Source organism: Vicia villosa, linkage group LG6 (assembly GCF_029867415.1).
Source record: "Vicia villosa cultivar HV-30 ecotype Madison, WI linkage group LG6, Vvil1.0, whole genome shotgun sequence".
In the NCBI taxonomy this organism is placed as follows: Eukaryota; Viridiplantae; Streptophyta; class Magnoliopsida; order Fabales; family Fabaceae; genus Vicia; species Vicia villosa.
Genome location: NC_081185.1, coordinates 36,623,841 through 36,647,367, shown reverse-complemented (window position 1 = coordinate 36,647,367; position 23,527 = coordinate 36,623,841). Strand labels below are relative to the sequence as shown.

At 37.1% G+C, this 23,527-nt stretch overlaps 1 protein-coding gene across 1 annotated transcript; it reads right to left on the bottom strand.

Moving 5' to 3' along the window:
- Positions 1-17,503: 17,503 nt before the first annotated feature.
- Positions 17,504-20,762, bottom strand: LOC131611452 (cyclic nucleotide-gated ion channel 18-like). The gene is made up of 6 exons (XM_058883472.1): positions 20,147-20,762; positions 19,640-19,852; positions 19,061-19,374; positions 18,826-18,937; positions 18,484-18,720; positions 17,504-18,359 (listed from the first exon to the last, which is right to left on the bottom strand). Exons 1-6 carry the CDS (start codon positions 20,621-20,623, stop codon positions 17,667-17,669), a joined length of 2,046 nt encoding a protein of 681 aa, XP_058739455.1. The 5' UTR covers positions 20,624-20,762; the 3' UTR covers positions 17,504-17,666.
- Positions 20,763-23,527: the final 2,765 nt, after the last annotated feature.

The following is a 23,527-nucleotide window of genomic DNA, read 5'->3' as shown; positions in this document are numbered from 1 at the left end:
ACCTCTGCAACTTCATCCCTCACCTCAGCTCACTCACCCTCAGCACTCTCTCAAACGCACCAAGGACTCATCACACACAAGACTCAGAGAAGACAAAAATTGGAAACAGAAGAAGAAGAGCAAGAATTTTGAGAAGAAGAAGAAGAGGCAGTTAGAAGAAAGGGAGAACAAACCTGTAACAGATCCTCTTCTCTGACTCTGAAATTTTCAATTTGTTCATCGCAATTCTCCAAGAAACTCAAAAAAGGATGGCTGATTCATCGTCTTTAGCCTCTGAACTGTAATCACGATTCTTCAACAACTTCAATCGCAGCAATTTTCATCGCAACTTCGAGTCTCAACATCTTCACTCAACCTATCGCGATAGCGTTCATCTTCCTCACAAGCGCAACAAACAATCTCAACCTTCACCGGACTTTAGAACTCGACGCGTGATTGCTACCGGAATTTGTTGAAGATACTCGGCGCTTCTTGCTCACTGTTCATCATTGAAGGCACATCGGACCGATGAGATCGAAAGAGGAAGTTAACGGAGGAGAGCGAACACAGAAGGAGTGATGAACAACCGAGAGAGGTGAAATCGAGAGAACAAGAGAATGCAGATGAAGGAAGATTGAGATGGCGACGGCGCTACGTGGTTGATCGACGGAGGAGATGTCCGCCGCCGTTCGTTGCGAAAGTGAGGAGAATGAGTCGAGGGAAAGGAAGAAGGTCATCTGAAAGGTCACATTACAAACCCTAATCCCATTACATTTTTCATTTTATTTTTTTTTTCTTCTCTTTCTATTTACTGAATGTGAGTTAATCTGGGTGTTAATATGATAGTAAACTTGATTAATAGATTTAAGATGTGGACTGATTGTTGTTAATGGGGTTTAATTAGGTTAATGTGAATAAATCTGATACTTAGAATTAAATCGAATAAAACTGTGCATGCTGATCCATTCATTTAGGCTTTGGTCACGAAATTGCCATGATCCACCCCCTTTGTTTTGAGGCCCAATCACCACCATTTTCTTTTTTTGCTGAAGTAAAGTTGAGTACAAAGAAGCTCTTTGGGCCATAGCGCAGATTGCTGTAGCTTGCCCCTGAGGCCCATCGCCACACACGTTTTGACATGCTGTAACAAAAAACTTCCTAGGCCTCAATCCATTGGGCCTGCACAATTGCTTAGCATACTCCCTGATTTCATTCTTGACCCCCTGATCACATATTTCTCTTGTTAGAATTTAGATATTGACATAGTTTTTTTTATTGAATTTCTTTTGATAAAAACTAAAATCATAGTTTTCTAGATAGATTTAGATCATCTTTAGGATTTAATTTTGATCCCTCTAATTGGTAATTTTTGACATATAAAAATCAATAAAAATAGTAGTATTTTTAGTCCACTTTTACCATATTTTGACTTGTTCTATTTCATGCTTTTATGCTATTTTCATATACTCCACTTTTTGCTTTATTTTCCATGTGTCTTTTATTCCTAACTTTAGGTAGAAACCATGATAACATTAGGTAGAAATTCCCTTCATACTTAGGCTAATTTCTTTTTCTTTTACAACACTAAAACATCTAATAAATGCTTGATTAAAATCCCTTTAAAAAACACAAAGAAAATACTTAAAACACTAATAAAAAAGTGAAAATTCTTAAAAAGGGAATGGAAGCTTGAACGTCCCTTGCTTTAGGGAACGTTCGAGTGCTTGGACCTCCCTTGCTTTAGGGTTCCGTTCGGGCGTAAGTTCCCAAATTCTAAAAAACACAAACCATAGAGTAACTCGGGTTTCCCTTGCTTTAGGGATTTCCTCGAAACACTCAAACTCTCTCTCTTTCTCTACTTTCTTAAGGGCATTGTTATCTCCGCTCCATTGCATCCTAGGCTGTCCCCTTATGCAAGAGCGCGAGCATTAACTCCGCCCAACTAAAAAACACAAAAACAAACAGAAAATCTTTAGCCGAGCTACGGTAACTCTGATTCCTGAAAAGGATACGTAGGCAGCGGGGTAGGGCCCGTGCGAGTACAACTTTTATTTTCCCTACATTTTGCATTCATTTCGCATTTAGACATAGACATTAGACACACCCTTTAGATAGAAACAAACATAGGTGGATACCATCGAGTACGATGGGCGCGAGGGGTGCTAATACCTTCCCCTGGCGTAACCGACTCCCGTACCTTGATTCTCTGGTCGCAAGACCCTGTTCCATCCTTTGTCAGGTTTTCTGATATTCCTTTCCCTTATGGGATAAATATATTGGTGGCGACTCTGTTCATTTTTCGCGAGCGTGCGACACCCCAGATATGCTGAATTTGAGAGGTCAAACCTCGATTTAATTGCCCCTGATTAGGTACATCTTACTAGAATCCTCAAGATTTCTTTGTTTTGAAGTCAAACAAACATGGAAACAACTTTACCACGCTCAACGGAGTCTTCAAACTCTTCCCCTAGAGTAATCAAAGAATGCACCAACTGTTCATGCCCAACGGATTTCTTTAGAGAACCTGCCCCTCGATGGTCAATGTTTGAGATGATTAGCTTTTACTCCTCGGAGTTCTCGAGTCTTTTGTACTTTGACATGATCAAGTTACTCACTGATTCTCATCCTGAATTTTTTTGATGTTTAAGCAGATGTTTTGTATGCAAAGGAATGTTAATTCTAAGAATGATAATTCTAATGCAAAGCCTATGTTAGTCTTGAAGTTTTAAAACTTTTTAGTGGAATGAGGTTGCGACCTCTTGTGAATGAAAGATAAAGCAAACATACGATACCAACATGAGTATGAGTCTTGCTTCATTGGGAGTCAGTTAAACGCTATCTCTTAGGAGTGCGCTTTCAAAATAAACCCTACTTCAATTAGGACTTTTAAGGGTTGTAATTTGGCCAGGTTCACGATTTTCAGAAAACAAATGATTTTTAGGCTCAAAATTATTTGTACCCACCCCCTTCATGATGTTCTCCATTCCTAGGTTCAATTAACTCGACATGAGTGTTCATTCCTCACAAGGAATTTGGAATGGTTGAGGAATCAATGAGGTTTTTTGGACGTGGCAGTCACTCACTTTCTTATTCTTCTGATTGATCATCACACGACTTTGTTCCTTTGATAAGGATTTTTATTTTGTAATCCTTGTTTTTCGCTTCTGCTATCCCTAACTTTTGCCTGGACAAATTCTCTTGAATTTTATTCTGGAGTCCAGCGGGATGTCTAACTTTTGCCTAAGTCACTTGTTTTCATGTTGTTGACTTAGCGGGCTCTTTTTTTTTATGCCTTTTGAACAAGTCGTGTGATATCGCGTTGCTCTCGATTTGTTTGAAATATTGTGACTGCCTCATTCTCTGATTGATGAGGGATAACCATTGTGGCATCGTCATCTTTTGACCTCTTGACAGAATAGGGATAACCATTGCGGTTTTGACATTCCTCAGCCCTTTGAAGGATACCCATTGTTGTATCCTTAGATGCATACATTTTTTGTGAGTTTTGAACACTCGATCAAGTTAAATGAACACTACCCTGCCCCAAGGTTAAAATAAGGGTTTTTATGATTAGAAAAGAAACTCCTTCTTCAAGGCTCAAAGGGGTTGACGAGGGTCTATCTCCCTTATATCTCCGTTGTTTGGGGATTTGAAACAATGCCTGTACATCCTCAGTAGGGTTTTTATTCAAAAGCACACAATTGGAGATTTTGCATCTTTATTTTCATCATTCTCCCTCAGCTTTTTGCCTAAGAAAGCGATTAGTAAAGTTGGTATCGTAATGCCAAAAAACATTTTATGAGTGATAACGAATGGGTGGCTTCAAGGCAAACATAAACAATGTATTATGATTTTCATTCAGAAATTAACAAGTTTTTACATGCTAGCAATGCTTAAACAAACAATGAAATGTTACAAATGAGAATGTAATAAAGAAACTAAATGAATGCCATTGTTGAGGAGACTTGACTCCGTCTGGACTTATTGAGCTTGAATACTTTCTGTAGTTCCTTCCAAATACTTCAGATTACTTCAAAAGAGAACTCCAACGAAGTCACCCATGAGTTGTAAACTTTTGCCTTGCTTTAGGGATTCGAGCAATGCGAGTGATGCAGTGCTCAAGATAAGAGTACGTCTTGCTTATCCCTCAATCGGGAGCCCCAAGCATAGTTGCTAGAATAGTAATTGCCATCATAAGTGAGAAGAATCTCGTATGGTCATCAAGCTCAGAAAAGCTATTTGTTGTAAGGAGAGCTCTAACACCAACTGAAATACCAACCTCCACGGGTACAAATGAGCACAAGAACCTTGAAAATGAGAGATGTTTCTACAGAACAATCTTGATTACCCTTTTCGGAAAAGATTCTGACAAAGTTGCACAAGGACTTGTGGTGCTTTTATTATTATGATACCAACGAGTTCAAACAAGGAAGGTTACTTTCAACAAGACAAGGAATATTGCAAATGAGAATACAAAAAATGAAATGATGATTGCCATCCTTTAGGAGCCTTGACTCCGTCTGGGCTTATTGTTCTTTGGAGACTTTCTGAAATCTGGGCCCTTACTCGGGCAAGGGAATTCCATTCACCCACATGTTTCATCCTTGAAGGGTCATATACCTCCCGTCAATCAACTGTTGTACTTTGGCTTTGAAAGCGTTGCAGTCTTCAGTGGAGTGCCCTGCTGATCCAGCGTGATACCCACATTGCATATTAGGGTCATACCCAGGTGGAACCGGATGGGGTGGAGGCTTCAGAGATTTGGGAACCACCAACAAGCTTTGAACTAGATATGGCAGAAGTTTACTGTATGTCATAGGAATCTGGTCCAACGGAGCATTTCTTCGTTCCAAATTATTTCTAGGTTGGCGTTGATTCGGATGACCTTGTTGATATGGAGCACATTGCTTTTGTGGAGAATACTGAATCAGTCGTTGTTGGACCATTTGGGGTTGTTGATGGTTCAAATACCCAATCTGTTCAGGTGCCTTCCCCTTTCGATTTGGACGAGAAACAAGCAAAGACTGATAAAGTGGAGAATTTGGAATCCAAGATAATGTGTTGTCCTTTTGACCTAAAGTGGATCCGTCATAGAAGTACGAATCAACCTTTTCTTCCACCACAGTTGGAACTCTATTTCCTTGAACGCTCATACCCTTGGGGGTGAACAAAATCACTTTTGAGTCAATGAGATTTTGAATTTGATGTTTCAGCGCCCTACAATTCTCAGTATCATGACCAGGTGCCCCAGAATGGAACTCGCATCGAGCATTGGCATCAAAATTGGGGGGAAGCTTTTCAGGCATGGACAAATCGCGTAGCTCAACCAACCGAAGTTCCAGCAAGCGGGGAAGTAACTGAGCATAAGGCATCGGGATCGGATCGAGAACTCTCTGAGGCATCTTAGGTTTTTTCCCACACATTTGGCCTCCTTGATTCATTCTAGGGACATGAACAGATTGACGTAGAGGTAATGGCACTTGAAGTTGAGGGAGATCTCCCTGAGGCATCCCATGAGTGGAAAGAGATCCTATTGAAGAGAAGGAGTCAACAATTTCTGTTGCAGCAGCAGGGACAACATTACCTTCCTTTCTTAGTACTGTTTTCAGAATTTCCATGACCAGGCTCACTTGAGTCTTCAACTGACTGTTTTCCTCTTTTAGTGCACCCTGATTATGGATCAAGTCTTGCATCTCTAACATAAGATGGCCCATTTGTTCCCTCATCTCATCCATCTCATCACGGAGTTGTTCCATAGTTGATCTCGGAGCTTGTGGCGGTGAGAAGTCAAATCTGTTGTTGATCTTGAAATCTGGATGGAAATGGTCCCATAAGTCTTTGAAAGAGCCATGAAATGCATGATAGTATGAATGCATGTTTCATTTATGAGAGATCCTAAAGTCTTTTCATACACTTTCATTTTTTCTTTTTTTTTGGAATCAAAGCTTCTTTTTTTTGTATAGAATATCTTTTCTTTTCTTTTTCGCTTTTCTCTTTTTTTGGAAATAGACTTTATGATCCCCCATAAATGAAGTGGATAAAGCAATGATGTTATGCGATGCAACAACATGGGATCAAGGTCCATATAATCTTAGTAACCACTGTACAATCCTCTGAATAACAGATATAGGTCGGATGTCACGAGATCAAAGGTCCGACATAGGTATCTCAGAGCCATAGGAACAATAGTCACCAACAGAACAGAATAGTCACCAACGGTACCTGTCATGTATATCCCTCCCCACTCACAGGTGAATCTAGGTCAGGGTAGGTCAATATGGCAACCAGCGTTATCAGTTCTCCTGAGATACCACCATTGTTGCATCTACATGCCAACGATGATACCCCATTTGAACCTTGACTGGGCGTTGGTCTCATGATCGCACTAGACAAGACCTGACATCTCATCGGCGTCATGACTATCCACTCTATCCTAGGTGTCCTATGTGTCAACTCTGGCCTGGGTATTGGGCCTTTTACCTCATATAAACATCCCACCCAACCTGCAAACAGAGAAAATATGTGGCCCCCACGGGGACCCATAATATAGTCCAGATGCATGCGGAAAGTAAACATGATATGCAAAACAGGAAATAGACATGATATGCAAACATATACACAAAATGTAAACACATAAACAAATAAATAAACACCCAATAAACGAAACAAACAAAGGCTAGGATTGACTCGCTAAGAGTGGACCAGCACGGGTCTATCAACATCCCCAGCAGAGTCGCCAGCTGTCGCACGCTCGCGAAAAATGAACAGAGTCGCCACCAATATATTTATCCCATAAGGGAAAGGAATATCAGAAAACCTAACAAAGGAAGGAACAAGGTCTCGCGACCAGAGAATCCAGGTACAGGAGCCAGTTACGCGAGGGGAAGGTATTAGCACCCCTCACGCCCATCGTACTCGATGGTATCCACCTATGTTTGTTTCTATCTAAAGGGTGTATAACTATGTCTATGTCTGAATGCGAAATGAATGCAAAATGTAGGGAAAAGAAATAATTATACTCGCACGGGCCCTACCCCGCTGCCTACGTATCCTTTTCAGGAATCAGAGTTACCGTAGCTCGGCTCACGATTTTCTGTTTGTTTTTGTGTTTTTTAGTTGGGCGGAGTTAACGCTCACGCTCTTGCATAAGGGATCGCCTAGGATGCAATAGAGCGGAGATAACAATGCCCTTAGAAAGAAGAAAAGAGATTGGTTTGTGTCTTTTAGGGTAATTCCATGGTGACAAAAACCTACTACAAGGCTTCACACCACTTCCTTACTTTGTTTTAAATCTGACCATTTATTAAGCGTTTTAAGTGTTTTTGGTTGGTGTTTTTTAAAGGGAATTTATTTGTGATTTAGATCATACCAAAAAAGAGTTTTTGTTTTTTTTGAGTATTTAGAGAATGCACATCGAGGCCTACGCCACAATCGATTCTCTAAATAAAATACAGTTTTTTTTTGAATATTTAGAGAATGCACATCGAGGCCTACGCCACAATCGATTCTCTAAATAGCGGTTAAGAAATACACCGAGGCCTACGCCTCAATCATTTCTTTCCGCTAAGTAGGAAAGAACATACATCGGGGCCTACACCCCAATCATTTCTTTCTTACTAAGAAAATAGAAAACGGTATGATCTTTATCAGTATTTATTAAGTATTTTAAGATTGAAAAGAAAAAGAATGAACAAAGGGGAACTAACCTATTCTCTAATCTAAGTCATTCTAATCTACAAGTCTAATGTTAAAAAGGTGACTAAATTCTAAAAGGAGCATTAAAATGGTGTTAACAAAGTAGGCCAAAAATGTGGCCAAAACAAGTAACAACATTACACAACAATTATACAAAAATAGCATGAAAATGATACAAAAGCATAAAGAGAAGCAATTCAAGTATTAGTACAAAGTCAACCTAAAAATACTACTATTTTTATGAGTTTTTTATGAAGGAAATTAAATGTCAAAATTAACCTAAAAAATCTACTATTTTTATGAGCCATTTAGGAGAAAATTCTAAGACTAAAATTAATCCTAAAATCACCTAAATCTACCTAGAAAGTCATGACTTTTATTGTTTTATCAAAAGAAATTTAGTAACCAAAAACTATGTCAATACCTAAATTTAACAAGAACAAAAATGTAAACAGGGGGTGCTAAGATGAATTATAGGTGTGTGCTGAGAAGCTCGGGTGCAGGGCCCAAAGGGATCGGCCCAACCAGTTATTTTTTGTTCCAGATTTGTTCCCAAAAAGAATGTTGTGGGCTTAATGGGAGGTATACTTAGGAATTCGCCTTAGCCCAATGACGTTTTGTTACAGATTTTTGTTATCATGATTTTAATTAAAAAAAGATTGAATTAAAAAAAATAAAAAATAAAAAAATTAAATAAACAAAGAAGAGGAAATAGGGTTTAGATTGTGACCGTTCAGCTTTCCTTCTTCTTCCTCGTGGACGCACCAACGGCGGAGCATACTCCCCCCTTCATCTCCGATCGAAACCCTCGAACGCCACCGTGGACCAAAGCGAGGCAACCTCGGCTCATCTCCTTCGTCTCTCCCGATTTGACTCTTTCTTCACTCGATTCCGTTAATCCCTCTCTCGATTCAACAACCTCCCGTCTCAGATTCTTTCTTCTCAATGCGTTATCGCGATCTTTTTTGTTCTTGTTGTGACCTCCATGGATTACGAATTTGATGCTGTTTGCAGTGAAGAAGATTAATGATGCGACTCTCTGCGTTGATAATGAACAGATGACGATGAAGATTCGACTATGATGATGAAGAATTGGATCAAAGGTTACGGAGAAGGTTCAGAATTATGGTCGATTGAGGAATTGAAGAAACGGAAGATTCTTTCCGTGAATATTCTCTGATTTTTTTGCAGGTTATCTATGATGAAGAACGTGACGATTCGGAGATTATTTTTTATGGAGGTTTCTTGAAGATTGAGGTTTGTGATGAAAAGTGATGAAGATTGTTGGAGAATTATCTGTTAGAGTTCGTGATCAATGATGGTGAATGGTGTCTGAGGTGAAAAAATGGAAGAGTGAAGGTGATAAAGTGGTGTGTGATGGTGAAGATTCAGAGAAAACTTGAAGTTTGAAGAGTGAAGATGGTGGAGTGAAGTGAAGATGAAGGTGGTGAAAATGAGAGAAAAATGGAGATTGAAGAAGGTGAATTGAAGTGAAGAAGATGGGAGAAAGGATTGAAGATGGAGAAGATGAAGTGTGGTCTGTGAATGAGGCGTGAGTTCTATTATGGATAAGGGGTGGCTAGAAGCTGACGGATGAAGAAGAAATCTGTTATATGGGGATGAAGAAAATCGGTTCTCAAGGTTAGTTATTTTTGACTTTTCTGTTTTCTCTCTGTTAGAATGGTTAGGATTCAATTAACTGAATGTTAGGTTGTTAGGAATCGGTTGGGAGGTTTGTTATGGGTGGTTTGAAAGTAGTTATAAGAGTTATTAAATACTAGGTTGTTAGAGTTTGGGAAATTCTGTTATAGGCAGTTAGGAAAAGTTAGAAAAATCAGTTAGATGGTAATTAGACTTAGAATCTGTTAGGGAAATTAGAAACAGTTAGTTAGGGGCTGGCTCTGAGTTTTAAACTGAAAGTTAGGTGGTTAAGAAAGGTATAAAAGTGGTTAGAATTCTGTTTTTTTTGTTATAGGAATATTAGCAATTCTGTTACAAACTGTTTGCTAAGCTGGGAGTTAGTATGTGTGGGATTTTGAATGTTAATTCAAACTGAATGTGTTTGGAATTTGGGGAGGTTACAACATCGTGCTTCATCTCTTTCTTCGCTTTTAATTTTCTGTACATTGATGTGAATTGCTTTTGGTCTGAACTGATGCCTTAGGTATATTGTGTGGATGTGTGGATGTGTGTATTGAAGTTGTATGGTGAAATGGGACTGACTTAGTCTCTTTGCTGGATTTTTGTAGGAGGTTAGTATATTAACATGTTTTCAAAAGTTAGGGTGAAGTGTTAATTGTGTATGATGAGATGGTGAAGTTGCTGCTGAATTCTCGAGCCTTTTGGCCTAGTGTAGCTGAAGCTAGTAAACTGTTATGGTTTGAATGTTGTGGTTTATGTTTGAATGGCTGTTAGGGACCGTTTTTGTTGTAGATTTCTGCTGAAAGTTAATTGATCTTGTTTCCATGAATGACGGTCAGGATTTTGTTGGAAAAGGTATCTTGGTGAACTTGTTTGATTCTGTTAGTTGAAATGTTGCAGCAGGGTTATATGTAGTATGTGAACTGTTTGAATGCTGCAGGTTCTTTGAATTTTCAATAGTTGGCGGAATGTATTGGTAGTAGAATCAGGAAATTAGTTAGGTTGTTAGTTAGCTGAATTGATTGAGGGTTAGGGAGGGACTGAATCGGTTATAGGCTTGGAAAGTGATTAGGAGGTACAGGGCAGTTGGAAGACATGGTTTGGTCTGTGTTATTTTGATGCTGATATGTTTAAACTTCTTCTTTGGTTTTGGCAGGTCTATTGTGATTCCAAAGATTAGATTATGCAAGTGTATGATGGCAAGCCTCATGGAGCTTTTGGGTCAAGTCAAGCAAGGGAGTATACCTCATAAAGTGGAGATTGATTAGGCAATTGGAATGAAATTGAAAACTGAAGGGATAGGTCTAGGAAAGGATTTTTGCGCAGCTTCTTTTTTGTATTTGAGAATGAATTAGATATAGATTTGTACTAGGATCTGAATTTTGTTTTGATGGACACTTGTATTTTGTAAGAGAAACTTGTTACTTGAACCTTGGATAAGTGGGAATGATGTTTATGTTGATGTATTGTATTTGGTAAATTGTAGAGTTCTAAAGAGGAAAATGTTTGAATGGTTCATGACTGGATGTTGAAACTAGGAGTGTTCTTGATGTTTTGTAATGAGATGTCTCTTAATGGTGAATGAAATTCAAGCCATGTTCGCAAATTATGCCTTGAACAATGTGTGCCTTTTGTACTTTGAATAACTTTGAACAAATTATGAACAATGGAGTCATTTAGACCCATGCCTTGAATCCATCTACCAACCAATGAAGCCATGATTTTAATCCATCAGTCCAGGGTGACAAGCCACAAACAATTTTGAGAACAATCTTGCTTTAGACCAATTTACTCTTATAACCATGCTCACGCTCTTGGCAATTCAAACCATAAACCTTTGACTTAAACTTTGCAAATTAATCTATGAGTCTTCTTTTGCCTTGACAGAGTTCCTCATTGAAGATAGTATTTGAAGCATAAAGGAAAGCCATGTCCTGAAGTACACAATAACCATGAATCCAGACCCTACTCTTACAGTCCAACGCTCTAAGGAGCACTCGATGAATTAGTGATATTTGATATGTACACCTCAAAATCACTATGAACCCTTAATGATTCAAGATCCTTGATCCCAATGTCAATTTTATTGATTAATGAATGCATGATGCGTTATATGACCTAATGGGAGGTATGTACATGAGATTATGAAATGCATAAGCCTAAGCCAGATAAAAGTTAAGGGGTAGGACAAATTTGGGGTATGACAGTAGGCCCCGGTGTATTTCTTTTCTACTTAGCGGAAGAAAAATGATTGAGGCGTAGGCCTCGGTGTATTTCTTGATCGCTATTTAGAGAAACGATTGAGGTGTAGGCTTTGATGTGTGTTCTCTAAATACTCAAAAAACTCTTTTTTTATGATTTAAGTCACAGACAAATCTCCCTTAAAAAACAACAACCAAAAACATTAAAAAAAAACTAATAAATGGTCAGACTTAAAACAAAGTAAGGAAGTGATGCGATGCCTTGTAGTGGGTTTTGTCATCATGGAATTAACCTAAAAGACACAAACCAATCTCTCTCTCTCTTTCTTCTTTCTAAGGGCAATGTTATTTCCGCTCGTACGCATCGTAGGTCGATCCCTTATGCAAGAGCGCGAATGTTAACTCCGCCCAACTAAAAAACACAAAAACAAACAGAAAATCTTGAGCCGAGCTACGGTAACTCTGATTCTTGAAAAGGATACGTAGGCAGCGGGGTAGGGCCCGTGCGAGTATAATTCTTTCTTTTTCCTACATTCTGCATTCATTCACATATAGACATAGATATAGTACACACCCTTTAGATAGAAGCAAACATAGGTGGATACCATCGAGTACGATGGGCATAAGGGGTGCTAATACTTTCCCCTCACGTAACCGACTCCCGTACCTAGATTCTCTGGTCGCAAGACCCTGTTCCTTTCTGAGTTAGGTTTTCTGATATTCCTTTCCCTTTTGGGATAAATATATTGGTGGCGACTCTGTTCTTTTTTTCGCGAGCGTGCGACAATAATACACTCAGAGTACCCAAGCGAGAGAGCAAAATGAGTCTATGTATGTTTGAACCATCTAATTTTCTGCAAACTTTAAATGTTATGTCATTTACTTTAAACTCTTGTCGTTTTATGTCTTTATTTTTCGTTTGATTTTCACCAAACATTTTTTACAAAACTATTATTTGTCGATCAGGCGTGTCGAACAACTCTCTTTATTTTTGTTGGTTTGATTTTCACCAAGTACGTTAGTGAAAATACCTTTATCAAATCCTGAACCTGTCAGACGCCGTGTCGACGCTATCATAGAATCGAAGGAACTCTCACAAAAATCTCTTGGAAACCAAAGCACTGTTTTGAGATTCTCTGGTCGACCTCGCAAGTAACCTTTAAGAAGAGACTAGCGAAGTTTACCAAACCAAAGGGTAAACAAAATGGCACCCCCAGTGGGACGGTGCTAAAATATTTCTTTTTTTTTTTTTACAATTTTTGTGAAAGTTATTTTATCTTTTCTGTTGTTACGTGTGTATGAACTTAAGAAGTGGTAAACAAGTGACTAAAATGTCACGTTCGAGCACAAACACAAATAATTCGAGTCCTTCACATACGCAAGTTTTTGCATAAATTGTGGATGCCATACCGACGGGCGCCACAACTCTAAGTGCGACAGTTTTGTCTTCCGTGAGGTCAACTGCTGCTCCTTGTTCGACGACACCGGTCTCGACAGGAAATGTGGGATCCCTGTTCAATTCCACACGAGCACTTTTCCCAAGGGACGCAATCCTTTTGGATAATATCAATATGGTATGCCTCAGACTATGATGACTAGACTTCAGTCGAACGTATCCACTTTTACGGATAACACTATGGCTACATGAAGGTGGAGAAAAACACAAGAAAGGGGGGGTTTGAATTGTGTTCTTCAATACTTATTTCCCTTTCTGTAAATCTTTTCTTTCTTCTAGTATCTCATTTTATTGGTTATGCTTTGGATATTGTTACGGAAGCATGTTTGAAATAATAATGTATAACCAACGAGATATGCATTCGTTTAGCTTCTTTTCTTCGTCAGAACTTCTGACTTAGTTAAGTACAATTCTGAAGACAGACTGCGTGGGAGTTCTGAGTTAAATGAAAGTCAGAAAGTAAAAGATACATTCATTTTTATCCTGGTTCACCTTCTCAAAAAGGCTACCTCAAGTCCACCCCATACCGAAATTCATACCCGGTCCAATCACTTTAAGCTCGGGTTCGTACCAGGTCCAGAAAGAGACCAGAATGTACACATGTGTGATTCTTGTTAGAGATTACAGATCTTCTGTTGTAATTTTGAGATGTAAGATTAAATCACCTTGAGCAAAAAGACTCGTTCAAGTCGTTCTATAAAAAAACATTTTGTGCAATGCACAATAAACTTAAAAATAGTTACAATATTATCTAATATCATCTATATGCTTGTGCTATGCATGCCCGGTATTATCTAACATTTGGTGTAAATATTATTTTTTTGTACAATTCGTCCCTTTAAAACTGTTGGAAAATTATGTATATATTCCAATATAGGGAGATGGATTGAAAAAGTTCATTAAGTCAAGTCCCACATTGTATATTAGTTGGAAAAATTCCTTAGTCTCACATCGCTTAGATTATAAATGTTAGCTAGTTTACTTCATTGTATAAGGAAGTCAATTGTTTCATTCCAAAACACACCAAAAACTTATTTTGAGTTTTTCCTTCCTCACTCTCATAACTCCGCGTCTTTCGAATTGTCGAAGCGCCAACTTCTCCCCCTTTCTTTCTACTCGTTGAATTTTCCGAGTACTTTCTTGAATTCTCCTTAGAGAATAATGTTAACTTCTCCTCGTTTGAGTTGAGAAATTATCAAGTATAACTTTTTCTTGGATTCTCTTTAGAGAATTATTGAAATTTCTCTTGGTTTGAGAAATTATTACGACTGGTCATTATACCAGATACTAACATGGTATTTATACCATATTTGAATGGTCCTAGTATCATCTGAGGGTGTATTTCTAGACCGATTATCTATCGTGCAAGTAGTAATCGTATAGTATAGAACTGGGCTGTTTTATCCTAGAGGCATCGTGGTTATTAAGAGCTGCTTTGCATAATTTTAGCAGTACCGCAAAACCTCTTAAAGAAAGCGTACCGATCTGCGACTCGACCCGGTAATTTCTTCGGTGGCAAAATTGTTAAAATCGTGATCCAACAATTTTAAGACGTTTCGAATTGCCATGGCTACCGAAGAAATTATTGGAACTTCTGCGGATACTTTCTTTGATAAATCGTTCATGTTTGAGAGATGTCACTTCAAATGTTGGCAACAAATGATGATTTTCTTCTTAAAGTTGAAAAAGATAGCTAACATTTTGACCGAGGACATTTTCCTGCTCCTTTTGGATCAACCGAACAAACTAACGATAAGAAATCTGAGGATTCAAAAGGAACACGTAATAGTGTTGAAGTTGAATCTGCTGCACAGATTAAAGCAAACAATTTACAGCTTAGGAAAGAAATCACCTTATAGAAAGAATGATTCTAACATTTTGAATGGAATCGCAAATGATGTGTATGACAAGTACAGTAACTGTGATACTTCAAAATATGTTTAAGAGGCTCTGAAAAACAAGTATGACATTGAAGAAGCTGGAGAACATAAGAATGATTTTAGCAACTACGTGAAGTATCAGATGCTAGATGAAACGTCCGTGGAAATCCAAAGTCACAAGTTTTGAAAGATTGCTCATGAGATCATCACTAAAGGTATGTACTTATATGTACAATTCGAATTTCTTTTATTATTGACAAATTGTCCCCTAGTTTGAAAATTTTCAAGAATTATGCTTTGTTACAAAATAAAATAATTTTTAATTTAGAGATTGATTATTCTCATTTAAATTGAAAAAGAATCTCAGAGACATGATTTAAAAGAGAAGTCTTGGTTGTTTTAAACAACAAAAAGAAACTCGGTGTGGTTCTGAAGCCATATGGCAAATCATTAAAGAATTAGAGAACCGCAATATTGGGAACCAAATTAAGAATGAGAACCTTTTTATGGCCCCAATTGCTCCAACTAGACAACAACCACCACCTCAAAGAAATGACGTTGTTTTCCTTTTGTTTCAACTATGGAAAACTAAGTCATATGGCTAAGAGATGTAGCCTGTAATGCTTGAACTTGGCGTAGCCCGTAATGTACAGGTTAATCTGGATAATGGAAAATTTATTCATATGATCATTGAAATCAACATGTTTGATGGATATGATGATTGGTGGATAAACACAGGCGTCTATCATCGTGTTTGCTATGATCATGTTATGTTTAAAACATACACGAATACTAAAGATAAAAAGTGTTGTTGGGAGATGTCCACACCACTAATGTTGTCGATATTGGAGAAGTGGAATAAGTTCCACCTGTGAAAAGACTTCAATCTTGAAGGATGTTATGTATGGTCCCGATATTATAAAGAATCATGCTTATGTTTTTTTTCTTCTAAATAAGGTAAGATTTAGTCAGTTTATTGGGGTAGATTTATACACCATCATCACAAAGAATGATATTTTTGTGAATGAAATTGATAAGTTTTAAAAACTGTATAAAGAATTTGAAAATAATTCAGTAAGAATTTGTAGTGATAGGTAATATGTATGATTCTAGTTTATTTAATATTTCTTTATAAACAACATGGAATTGTACATGAAACGGCTTCTCCATATTCCCCTGAAATGAATGGTAAAGTAGAAAGAAAGAATAGAACTCTTACTGAACTTGTTGTTGCAATTATGATGAATTCTGGTGCTGCACCTCACTAGTGGGGGGAATTTTATTGACTGTTTGTTATGTCATGAATAGAGTTCCCAAGTCAAAAAGTAATATCTATCCTTATGAGATATTAAAGAAAAGATAACCAAACTTGTCTTATTTGAGAACTTGGGGATGTCTAGCTTATGTTAGAATTCTGGCCAAAACGAGTTAAACTCGCTAGTAGAGCATATGAATGTGTACTCATAGGGTATGCAGCAAACAGTAAGGCATATAGGTTTTATGACCTAAATGCAAAAGTGATCATAGAATCATATGATATTGATTTCTATGAAGACGAATTTCCTTTCAAATCGGAAAATAGTGGGGGTACTCAATCGAGTCATATTCCTGTGATAAGAAGCACGAAAAGCAACGACAATGTAGAAACAGAGCTTCGACGAAATAAAAGAGTAAGAGTCTCTAAAGACTATGTGCCTGATTATGCGGCCTATAATGTAGAAGAAGATCCAATAAATCTTCAAGAAGCACTGTCATCTCTGGATGCAGACTTATGACAAGAAGCTGTTAATGATGAGATAGATTCTCTAGAATCTAACAAGACCCAGCACTTAGTAGACTTGCCTCCTGGTTGCAAACCAATCGGTTGTAAATGGGTTTTGAAAAAGAAACTAAAACCTGATGGATCTATTGATAAATACAAGGCTCGCCTTGTAGCCAAGGGTTTTAGACAGAGAAAATATAGATTTCTTCGACACCTTCTCTCTAGTCACCAGGTTTACATCTATTAGGGTACTTATTTCAATAACTGTTATTTATAACTTATGGATGTTAAAACAACCTTTCTAAATGGTGACTTAGAATAAAAAATCTATATGGAACAACCAGAAGGACTTGTATTCTCCTTAGAGAATAATGTTAATTTCTCCTCGTTTGAGTTGAGAAATCATCAAGTATAACTTTTTCTTGGATTCTCTTTAGAGAATTATTGAAATTTCATATTTGAATGGTCCTAGTACCATCTGAGGTGTATTTCTAGACCGATTATCTACCGTGCAAGTAGTAATTGTATAGTATAGAACTGAGTTGTTTTATCCTGGAGGCGTCGTGGTTATTAAGAGCTGTTTTGCATAATTTTGGCAGTACCGCGAAACGTCTTAAAGAAAGCGTACCGATCCGCGACTCGACCCAGTAATTTCTTCGGTGGCAAACTTGTTAAAATCGTGATCCAACAAAAACTATTATAACCGGAAGCTAAATGTTTCTGATAAACTATCAGAACGATCTTTCCGATAAACCTCCCCAATTGAGGGGTGGATTGAGAAATCTCCTAAATGAATTCATGCTAAAAAAATTACAGCCATGCACCTAAGTTTTAAAAGAAGCAATATTTGAAAAGGATGCACTTTAAGAAAGATTTGTAATGAAAGAAATAGTCCAAATGTGTGAAATTTAATTAAAAGTAAATTCGCTTAAGGCAAAAAATTAAGAATACTAATCTATTAATACAGTACAACCATTTACATCCATCTCATAAAATAATTCCTATAGAATTAGTGTTAAACTCATTCTAACTTCACCTTGTTTTTGTGCTCACTAAACATCGTGATCTCGAGAGAAATCAGGTTCATGAGGTTTAAACAACTGCGGCACTGGATCACTAATCTTACTATTCCCTTTCTTCGCATTTGCTTTAAATCTTGAAGCCAAAACAGTAGCACCAAGATTATTAAAATTTTTGCCATGCCCTGATGATTCCTCAATCTCAGGATCCGCCATGTAGTAAATGCCTTCCTTAATTGACAACTCTCTTGTTGCCTTTCTTTTCTGATGCTTTCTCCATGCCGCTTGTATGAAACACGAACTCCATGTTCTCCATTGCTGCGAATAATACCTAAAAGCATGCTGAAGTTTCTTGCTGTGAAGACGTTTGAACTGACTTGCCACGAATTTTAGATCCTCTGCTTGTAGCGCAAAAGCTTCTACTTCGGTAATAGCTTTTACAGTTCGAGTTGAAGCAGGTAAATTGAGAGTTGAGGTTGGTAACAAAGCCCATGTTAACAATTCTTCTCCACAAAAGTCTCCTGGCCTTAGTGTGATTGAATTGAAGAACCCATACCTTCCTCCGTTGGTTGTCGAACTCTCCAATGTCCCTCTAATGATAAACAACATTTCATCTACTGGATCATCCTCTTGAAATATATACGTTCCCTGCGTGCTTAATGATGATACAAGGCGTTCGCAGATTGCATCAAGTAGTTGATCATCCATTTGTGAGAAGAATGGCACCTGTATAATATGATAATATGGGAATTTAATTTTAGCTCACGGCCGATAACAAAATTAAGTAGGGTTATTTCTAGATAAACGGGAAGATTTAGACACAAGAAAAAAAGGATAGAGAGAGACATACTCGTCGCACTAGAGAGAGACACAGGTGATGTTGGATTTCGCGGCGGAGATCCAAAGGTAAGGAAAGCAGTATGGCCTCTTCATCTACTCCTCTCGTAGCTAACCATTTATACTGAACGAAACGACGAACGCGTTCCTGCAAATTTTGAGGTAGCTGTCGATGCCTCATCCATTCCTCTGTATCCCTTTTCCGAATCCTCCATTCGTCTAATCTAGCTGTCATCGATTGCAAGTATGTCTTCCACAGGGGAAATATGGTAAAAATTAATTCATAATAATAGACAAAATCTACTAGTATTGTATGATTATTTAGCTATGAAAAATTCTGATTCAATATTCTTACTTGCATGTTTCCAATCAAAAGTGAGAAGAGAACCAATCCAGCAATGCATAAGACGATGCAAAATAGTGTCTCTAAAAGGTATGTGGTGGTGTCCAAATTTTGTCCATAAGAACTTCAAAAAGAAATAACCACCAATATAAATATGTAAATCATCAAAAAGAAATGAACATTTTTCACAACAATAAAGTGTAGCTCTTCTGAAACAGAATAGAACAAAATGAAAATAAAATGGTACCTTAAATTTCGTAAACCCCACCAAAGACAATAGAAGTATCTTTCCTTAAAACTAGTAGTGACAACATCATTGAGGAAAGCATCTGCAAACATCCCAAACTTGTATTTGATGTTGATCTTGCTCTTTGCATCACACTTGGCAATAACACGAGTGATATTTAGCCAGTACTGTCTTTCCGGGAGATTCAAACTATTACAGTCAAGAAAACTAGGCAAACAAGAAAGGGAATGCGACCGATTTTCCAGTTCACATTGCGTTTTCCAGCAATTGAACTGCCTTCCTATTGATGATAGGTACCAAGTTGCTCCTGTAACCTGTTCTAGTTTCAAGTTCCAAGTTCCAAACATAAATTAATTACCAAAATAATAACAATCATGGTCTTAAATCGTGGTTGCAATTGCAGTTACATAGTGAACCTTTATATTGCGGCAAAATGCATGCAACCGCAATTGAAGTTGCCACGCTGTTTGCAGAGACCTCTAAAACTGTTAAATTGCAGCCGCAATTACAATTGCCTACCATGATTTAGTGCCATGAAGAAAATAAAACAAAATTCGTGCAAGGTAATGGTCACATTACATGGCTAGCTAGCATGTAGAGAATAAGATTGTATGCAGCACCGATCCAGGCAGTCTTTGCTATAACACCATTTGTTTTTTGAATACGCTGGTTCAAAGGAAAGATGAGAAAGAGCCTAGGAACGTATTGAATAAGAACAAAAAGTGCAAGAGTGTTGTTGGCATGATCACTCTTTTTGCCGCTACTAGCTGGAATCACTAACCAAATAACGATCTGCAATTTCATCAAACTCAACAGTCAATCAATATTTTTTGTCAACAAGGCTTTACATCTCAAAAGAAAGTCCTACTAGAAATTCTCAAAGACCTGAGTCAAACTTAGGCCTAAGAGGAGATACTCAAAAGCAATGAAAGATACTCGATCAATATTAAAATAAACATAATGTAATTAACAGTTACTAATTATATCATAATTATATTCGTAATCATCATCATTATTCTAATTGAATATCTATCTCAAAATCGACTAACATATATGATAAGGACAAAAGGTGCAAGGGTAACTTGCCTGAGGCAGTGGAATGGTAGCAGCAAGGTCAATGACAAAATCAGACTTCAAATACCGCATTGCAATTTGTCTGGGATCCATAACAAGGTCACCGCGACCGACGATTCTCGAATTAGGAGCAACAAACGCAGTCCGAAACTTCATAACCATATGCAGAACATAAAAGAGATCGGCAAACGAGCGAAGAACAGTGAGGAAGATGCTGAGCTTGGGGTCCGCCGTCAAGCAAGCAGGGCCACCAACGGTCGGGAGGAAGAAGTAAAGAGGATCGATGAAAAGCGCGAGAAGACTGGTGACGAGGAAAACCTTGTTCCAATAGGCAACAAACTCGCTGTCTGGATCCAAGATCTGGTACCGCCATAATAAGATATGTGAAGCTTGTTCCTCGTCGCTCGCCGCGGTGATGGTAGTGTGTCCGGAGCGGAGTCGCCGGAATTGGCGGAATTTAGACGCCGGCGTGGATATTATTCTATGCATCTTCCATGGCGGATTCCGGGGTTAATCGGATTCCGCGGCTGATTGAGCAAGAGGAATGAGGAGGTGTGGGTTGAGGCGAGAGAGACGAGGAGTTGAGAGGTGAGGGAGGGTGCAGAAAGAAGAACAAAAGGGAAGAGGAGGAGGAGAATGGGGAATAGCCATTTTTGAAGCTTGAGAATTTCGCGGGTATCTCAAGGGAAGGCGCAAATGTAGGGGAAATCACAATTTATACAAATTTATATCAATAATAATAATACTTTTTATTTAGATATTTTTTATTTTTGTAAAACTGCATTATTTCTTAACAATTTATTTTTTATTATATTAATAATTTTGGTCTTCTTATAAAATAAGGAGAAAGAAGATAAAAGAGAAGAAAGAAAGATGAGAACAATTCTATATTATTTTATTGGTATATTTTTCTACAATGAGATTTATAGAACAACATAACATCATCTTGTCTTATCTTATCTTATCTTATCTTATCTTATATATAAATGCAAGGTTGTCATGATGGCAACCCTAGCTATGTGTCATCATGATAACAACTCTTGACATCCTTTGACACATGTCACTCTAATATCAATCATAATTCTATTTTTTTTTAAATTATTTTAAATTAATAATTATTCTATTTCTCATTATTCATTAGCACTATTATATCTTATTATTCTAATTCTCATTTTTAAAGAGCACTTAAAAGAGATGATAATTATCTCTTTCAACTTCATCGTAGATTTTTTATTCAAAATCAATCCTAACCACACATCGATGTTTAAATTTTTTGAAAAAATTTGATCATGTACTACAATATTGAATCAAGGGGTTAGTCCCTGAAGTTAACTTATGTTTTTTTTGTAGGTACGTATTTTGAAGACAATTTAAAAAAAAATGAATCGTGAAAAATGGTGGATTAAAAAATGAATATTATATTCAAGAGCACTTACATGATATGATAATGATCTCTTTCACCTTAGTCAGAGGTCTTAGGTTCGAATTCAATCATAACCACGAAACAATTTTCATTTTTTTGAATGTTTTGTCATCTAATAGAATTCTCATCGATTTGAGGGATTAGTTACTGTAATTATCCCATTTTTTTCCTATTATTTTCTCTTAGTTTTTTTCCCACTCATTCATTTTACGTTATAATTTTTTATAGGTATGGATGTTATATTGAAGAATACTTGCATGATATGATAAAGATCTCTTTCAACTTAATCGTAGATTTTTTATTCAAAATAAATCCTAACCACACATCCATGTTAAATTTTTTGAGAAAATGTAATCATCTATTACAATATCGGATCAAAGGATTAATCCCTGAAGTTAACTAATGTTTTTTTATATTATTATTTTTCAATAATTCATTTTACCATTTAGTTTTTCTTTTTCAGTGGTTACATTATTATTAAAAAAATATAATTATTTATCACGGACTAATATGTACTATATATAATTAATCAATAATCATGTAATTTTTTTTTAACGTTCCACTATTATCCCACCTCTGCTATATATTTCTTCATGCTAGCATAAGAATTAAACTTTTGAATGTTAGGTTGAGACTATTTTAAGGTCATATCTTCATCTTCATTTTCTCTTATATTTTGTTTTCATTTCATTAAAAAAATCACATTATATCATAATAAAACTATGGTAATATTCTTTTCATCTTACTCACACACTTTTCCCTTTTTCAATCTATGTTTTACTTATTTTCTTACAATTGATATTTTTTATATTAAAAATATGATTAACAAATAATTAAGAGCAAATTATACAAACTTAACCGTGCATCGCACGGGCAAACTACTAGCTATCTATCATATAAGAAAGTTCACACATTTCCTCATCTCTAACCTATGCCACATCAGCCTCTCTTCCCACAAAAATCCACATCAGCATTGTCAAAATTAACTTCTTCTTTCATGCGGTTACATCCTTCTATTCTTCAATTTCCACTATTCTCATAACTGTCCTTAATCCCACACTCTTCCAAATTCCAAAACTGTCAAAAAAGGTTAGTGCATCCCATTCTTCTTCTTCTTTCACGTCATTTTCCCATATTGTGGGCTGCTGCATTTTAATTTTGTAATTGTTAATATTCAACGCACGTCTCTATTTACGACAATTTCTCTTCCAACTTCAAGAACCGTCCCTCACGGTTTCTCTTCCATCTTCAACTTCCTCTCTTATTACTATGCATCTTCTTTTTGATTAGATTCTCTTTTTTAAAACCAATCACTTATCTTCGTGAATTTGTTGTGTTGTTCATATAATTCCGCAGCCGATTTACTATTCTGTTTTAAAAGGGATCGACGACGCGGTTGTGATCCGGATTGATGACACGGTTTCGTCGTTTGTTGCAAAGTTGCTGATTCCGTTTGCTGCCGAGTATGATGGCGATGGTTCTAAATTCGCAAGTTGTTGTGAGTTGTTGAAGAAGATATGTGTAACAGTTTTTTTCTGCAGATGTTGAAATTTTGAGATCGCGTCGGAGTCGGTGATGTGCGATTTGATGTTGTTATTTGAAGATGCTGTTAATTAATACAGATATGCAGATTTGGAAAATTGATGATATGGATTAACACGTTGATGGCCGTGCGGTTGAAGCTGAAGGCGTTATCGAGTTCTGTTGATTTGTGTTGTTGTGTTGAACGAACTTGCTGCGGTGATGATGATACTTGCTGCGGTTAACTATAAATTTTGTTTTTTATGCTTATTTGTGCTATTCTTCTTCCAAACTAATGAACAATACTGATTTTGTATTAACTTAAGAGTTTTGGTATTATTTTGTTACATTTAATCTACCAGGCCTTGAACAATCTTGGAAGTGTTTTTGTCGATCATGGGAAACTGGACCAAGCAGCCGATTGCTCTATCAAAACATGAACTCGAAGG

Bases quoted from the DNA above. Each gene is read 5' to 3' on its own strand.
- LOC131611452 (XM_058883472.1), bottom strand. From the start codon at position 20,623: ATGCATAGAATAATATCCACGCCGGCGTCTAAATTCCGCCAATTCCGG. The intron at 19,375-19,639 runs GTAATGTGACCA...AAACTAGAACAG, and splicing joins TCTACATGCTAGCTAGCCAT to GTTACAGGAGCAACTTGGTA. The intron at 18,938-19,060 runs GTACCATTTTAT...TTCTTTTTGAAG, and splicing joins TGGGGTTTACGAAATTTAAG to TTCTTATGGACAAAATTTGG.